Here is a 6,387-nt window from a genome sequence, read left to right as displayed (position 1 = left end):
GATTGTAATTGTAATAATCATAATCGTAGTGATGATTATGGAAAAAAAAATTTACTTTTTCAAATACTTTATTTATTGCATCTTCTGTTGATCTACCTTTCCTAAAACCATACTGACCAGGATGTAATCCAATTTCTGTTCTTATTTGATTTAATTTTTTACATAGTAATTTTTCTTGCAATTTTCCCATTGTATTCAATAAACATACCGGTCTATATGATTTCTATATTATATATAAGTTTTGAAGATTATAAAAATTGACCCAATAATTTGACTTTCTGAAGTTTGCGAAAATGAGTTGTATATATTTACTTTTGTTCCTCTTTCCAGATCTCGCCGACGTATCTATCCTTAAGCAAATACAGTCAAACAAAGGTAAACATATTCGAAATACACAGATATTCAAACTGGGAAATGTCAATATACAGGGAGAGAGTCCTCTCTACCGCATCCCCCCGGCAAACCCCCAAGTATTCACGTCCGGTGTGTCCAGCAGAACAAACAATTGATACCCGCAATTGTGGACGTCACACGGTAGGACGGTGATAAAGAAGGCGTTGAGATAAGTTCATGGTAGTGGTCAGTTTGGAAATGCACGGTGCAGAACTAAAGTTAGTCGCGATTGTTTCATTTGTTTCAAGTATCTGAAGCATGGATAAACAATGGGCATTCAAACTAGGCGCGTATACGGTCAGTGGACGTTCGAAGTGGACCTTAGAACGTATATACAAAGCCAGATGCGAGCCAGAGACGACGATTCTGAATGTTAGACTCGACAAGTCGATATGTATATTTTGTAAAGGAATTAGATTTGACTTGCTCTTTAAGGGTAGATGGCTTAAATTGAGATACACTACGATCAAAAATCATTACCTAATAAAATTCAATCTATAAATGATACTTAGTATTAGGCATGGATCACGCGTACCAAAAAAAAAAGATTATTAATAGCAAGCTGAAAATTTGATAATAGCTTGCTGGTGTCTAGTCGGACAAACTTTGATATACGGGAACACTGGAACAGGGGACGTTTTAATTTAACAATGGAACAGGTTACAGGTTTGGAACGTCATATTACAAAAATGTTCCATTTATTTTGTAATCTAATCCAATTGATTTGTTACCCTTGCATTAAACTCTCATGCAAAAATCAGACTGCTATTTGCCATCAACACAATTCCTGTCATTTGACATGTTATTCGTGTCGGAATTATTAAAATGCCCAACCTATTTGTCAGACAAATATTTTTTCATATATTATATAAAGTTTTCTATTATATCGTATAGGTTTTCAAACCTATACGATCAACTTGATACCAGGGAAGGCGAAACGAAGATATATAAAATAGCCAAACAGAGAGCAAAGAAAGCAAAAGATTTTAATCAGATTAGATGTATCCGAGATGAAAATAATAAAATACTAGTTCACGAAAGGGATGTCAAAAAGAGATGGAGAAAGTACTTTGACAGCTTATTAAATGAAGAATTTGACAGACAGCCTGTAGAGTCAACGGAGACAGTAGCAGCAATGGTCACCAAAATAACCAACGAGGAAGTGGCTCAAGCGCTTCAAAAAATAAAGAAAGGAAAAGCGGTAGGACCAGATGATATTCCTGGGGAAGTATGGAGAGCATTGGGAGAGACAGGAACAAGGTGGCTAGCAGGTCTATTTAATAGAATTATGGAAGTTGGACAAATGCCAGACGAATGGAGAAGCAGTATACTGGTACCTGTTTACAAAAACAAGGGAGATATACAACAATGTACAAACTACAGGGCTATAAAACTGCTTAGCCACACCATGAAAATATGGGAAAGAGTAATTGATAGACGGATACGTGAAGAAACCGAAATATCCGAGAATCAATTTGGCTTTATGCAGGGTAGATCAACAACAGATGCAATTTTCATTATAAGGCAGTCGATGGAAAAATACAGGAGTAAAGAAACAAACGCTCATATGGTATTCATTGATCTTGAGAAAGCATATGATAGAGTTCCTCGAGAGATTCTGTGGTGGGCACTCAATAAGAAAGGAGTCCCTGGTGAATATGTAAAGATTGTGAGGGATATGTATGAGGGAGTAACGACTAGTGTTAGGACAGGTGTGGGAGAGACTGATAAATTTCATGTGAAAGTAGGATTGCATCAAGGTTCTGTGCTTAGTCCGTATTTATTCTCATTAGTTTTGGACCAGATAACAGCGAAAATACAGGGTAACATTCCATGGTGCTTAATGTATGCTGATGATGTCGTGTTAGTAGGAAATAGTGAAAGAGACTTAGAACAAAAACTGGAACAGTGGAGACAAGCTCTGGAGGAAAAAGGTTTAAAACTTAGTAGGACAAAAACAGAGTATTTGGAATGTTCATTTAAAGATGGAGCTACTACAAATAAAATGGTATCTTTGGATGGTGAAATGATTGTAAAAAGCAATAGTTTTAAGTACCTAGGATCGGTATTACAGAGTAATGGAGAAATAGATGGAGATGCATGCAGTAGAATTAGGGCTGGATGGATGAAGTGGAAAGAAGCGAGTGGTGTGTTGTGTGACAGAAAAGTTCCAATGAAGCTGAAGGGAAAATTCTATAAAACAGCCATAAGACCAGCTATGATGTACGGAACTGAATGTTGGGCAGTGAAAAAGAAAGAGGAACAGCGAATGCAAGTGGCGGAAATGAGAATGCTTAGATGGATGAGTGGAGTGACAAAGAAGGATAAAATTAGAAATGAGTATATTAGGGGAAATCTAGGTGTGGCACCAATTGATGCCAAAATGAGAGAGCATAGGTTAAGATGGTTTGGTCATGTTCAACGTCGAGACGTTAACCACCCAATACGAAGAATAGCTGAAGTGCAGATTCCTGGAAGGAGTAGGAGAGGAAGACCAAAGAAGAGCTGGGGGGAGACGATAAGACAGGACATGTTGGTAAAGGGGATTAACATTGATATGGCCCAAGATAGAATTGTGTGGAGAAATGCAATTAGGGAAGCCGACCCCGCATAGGGATAAGGCAAAGAGAATGATGATGATATAAAGTTTTCTATTGTATAAACTTAAAAACAACCTGTTAGTTTTCACAATCTTAAACTTGTCAGGATGAAAAGTTACACAATTAAAATTACGTTCCACAATTAAAACTTCCCCTGTTCCAGTGTTCCCATACATCAAAGTTTGTCCGATTAGACACCTTTAAGCTATTAAAAAATTTTCAGCTTGCTATTAATGCTTTTTTTTCGTACGCGGTATCCAGACCTATCTATATTGTTGATTCAACTTTTAATAGTTTTTTTCTAGATTGTGCCATGCCAATTATGTTGAAGATTAGATATTCCACTACGACGCTGACTTGTGCGGGTTGGTAGCGAGATATAGCGAGATTTTGTAAGGATTGGAAAATGAGGGAAAGATAGGTTGGAGATATGTCCTCTACCAAAGACTTGGTCATGGGAGAAAGTCAGTAGCTTGTCCTCTACCGGGATCATAGAGGAGTGCTACCCGCTACCAGATGGAATTACATTTCTTTAATTCTAGTTGTTACAGTTTTTCTGATGATATTAGGTCATCAGTAGACTTAGGCAAATATGCAAATGGCATATTTTCCATATTTTGCATAAAATATGCAAAAATGTCCAATTTTGCATATTTTTATATAAGTGTGCATAAAGTGCATATAGTTTGAAATTTTGATTGCCAAAATCTCTTGGTGTTCAAACTAATAAAAAATTTAGAGGCTTATACATAGTTTTGCCATGTTTTTCCTTGGCACAAGGGTTCCAAAATCTGCCAGTTTATCTCTAGGTAAAAATTTTTATTTTGACTTTTCACTTTTGTTGTAAAATAAGCCGTGAACCCGTGTTTTTATAATTGTGAATAATTATTGTGCTTTGAAAATGCCGAAAATAAACAGTTCAGAGTCATTCGTAAAATAAAACTACACTGTGCGTCAAAAAGAAACGGGCGGCCCAAAAAATTGTTCATTTTTAATGCCTCGAATTTCCTAAACCTGGTGTCCGATTCAAGTGTTTTTTTAATATTTTATAGCCTTCTACTTTATCAATATCGTTGTAAGAATTTTGTTGCTCAACAGATAAATTTTCATTGTATACCGGGTGGACCAATCAAACTATGTTTTTCCTTAAAGTTTCTAACACCCTGTGGAATATTCTAGCCATTATAAAATACTGAAATTAAAACCCAACTATAGCTTCAGGTTTTCTTAACATTCTTTTTTGTTTGATTAATACGCTTATGTTGGATAATAAAAAGTTAGGATACTTTAACAACTAGCTTCAGAAAACTATTACCCAATCAGAATCCTCCAAATTATCATTGTGTCAAAACGATAAAAGTAATATATATTGGAAAGAAAATTTTCCAAAATTTTAAAGCAACCATGGGGAAAAACAGTGGTTACCAGGTTCTTTCTGAAGTGGTTTAGGTATTAGCTGGGACATTTTCCGAACCACTTAATTTAGAACCAACTATTATTGTAAATTTGAAAAATGCCCCAATTACATCAGTAGTAGCTGGGACATTTTCCCAACCACTTAATTTAGAATTAAAACCAACTAGTATCGTAAATTTGAAAAATGCCCCAGCTACATCAGTTGATGTTGAAAGAAGTTTTTCTATGTACTCAGATGGAAGCCATAATTTCTTATTAGAAAATTTTGAACATCATTTGATAATTTATTGTTACATACCACAATTCAAAATAATATAGTTTATTTGTTAACATACTCAAATATTTAATTACATAATCTTAGTTTATAAAATACACAGGTACATGTTAATTAAGAAAACATGTGAAGATACTGTAAATATTTTTGATAACATGCATATTTTCCAGATAAATATGCATATTTTTGGGTAAAATACTGCATATTTATGCGCCTATTTCATAGCTTTTTATTTGCGTATATGTTTAAGTCTAGTCATCAGAGTCAGTAAACCAATGTGTTTTACCGGTTCTTACATATAGTGCAGCTACGCTAGCACTGACGATAAAACAATAAATTAAATAAGACTATGGGCTGTGTAATAACACAACACGCTATGGAAAAATCAATAATACGTATTATCGATATAGAGAAAGTACCAAACCTAGAAATAAGAAGAGTAACAGGAGTCACGGATGCAGTTGAAAGAATAGCTATGACTATATGGGTTTGGGCCGGACATGCTGGCATATTGACGGGTGATAGATGGACCAGAAATATTCTGAAATGGCGATATAAAGCAACTCACCACAAATTGGATACAAGAAGCTCAATATAATCATGGGTGGTAAATTTTACGGGTGGCTTACGTTTATCAGTGGGCAAATATAGGCTAAATGATGATGAGTTCTTCGCCTTGATAAATCATATTTAAAGATTCCTGTTTTGTGTACCGGACTTTGTGAACGGTTTTCTGATGAATGTTATGAGTATAAAATTGGAAAGAAATCCTTTGTAAAAGGTATAAATTTTTTTTTTTATTAAAAATCCCTTAAAAGGCTACATCACAACAAAACGTTTTCGATTTTTATAAAAAATCATCGTTATGAGTATGTTCTTTTTTTAAAGAACTGGTCTTACTGGTCTCACTTTCAAATTCTTTCCCTATATCTCGACCTGGTACTGACTGTTCTGTCATCAAAAATAAGAGCCTTAGATGAGTTCTAAAAAAACCATTCGGAGAAGTGGCGAATGGAACCAGAAAAAGGAAAAAAGAAAAAACTTTTAATAAAAAATAAGTCTTAAAAAATAAATTAGTATTTGTAAAAAACTAGGAACATGGAACAAGTTATATTTAAGTAATTTCGCTTGGAAACTAAATGCTAGAATACTTGAACTCAATAGACAATGCCAGAGAATTTTCATCAGCATCAGCATTACCATTATTCTCTGTGCGTTTATTTCTATGCGAGGTTGGCTTCCGTAATTACATTTCTCCATAAGTTTCTATCTTGGGTCATATCAATATCAATCCCCTTTGCTGACATGCCCTACATAAGCCAATCTGCAAGTCTTCTTTGGTCTTCCTCTTCTACTCCAATCAGGAACTCACAGATCAGCAATTCTTCATATTGGGTGATTAACGTCTCGACATTGAACTTGACAAAACCGGCTTAACCTATGTCCTCTCACTTTGGCAATTGGTGCCATACCTAGACTTCCCCTAACATTCTTTTTCTTCCTTTTTGTATGTAGGATTTAAAGCCTGTTTCTTCTTGAATATTAGCTTCCTAAATTGTTTAGGTTATCGCACCATCTTTTTCTTGGTCTGCCAATATAATCCCCAAACATAATCCCCTATAATAATCCATCTAAGCATTTTCATTTCCACCACATGTATTCGTTGTTCCTCTTTCTTTTTAACTGACCAAAATTCAGTTCCAA

The 6,387-nt window shown here is 35.0% G+C and overlaps 1 protein-coding gene across 1 annotated transcript; it reads left to right on the top strand.

Moving 5' to 3' along the window:
• Nucleotides 1-2,398: 2,398 nt before the first annotated feature.
• LOC126882464 (uncharacterized) lies at nucleotides 2,399-2,815 on the top strand (the record flags this gene model as incomplete). The annotated part of the gene is made up of 1 exon (XM_050647425.1): nucleotides 2,399-2,815. A coding segment is annotated over exon 1 (417 nt), but the record flags the coding sequence as incomplete, so codon positions are not given.
• Nucleotides 2,816-6,387: the final 3,572 nt, after the last annotated feature.

The sequence above is a fragment of the Diabrotica virgifera genome, chromosome 3, assembly GCF_917563875.1.
Source record: "Diabrotica virgifera virgifera chromosome 3, PGI_DIABVI_V3a".
Taxonomy (NCBI): Eukaryota; Metazoa; Arthropoda; class Insecta; order Coleoptera; family Chrysomelidae; genus Diabrotica; species Diabrotica virgifera.
Note: the sequence above shows the minus strand (reverse complement) of the source record. Positions and strands in the feature narration are given on the sequence as shown.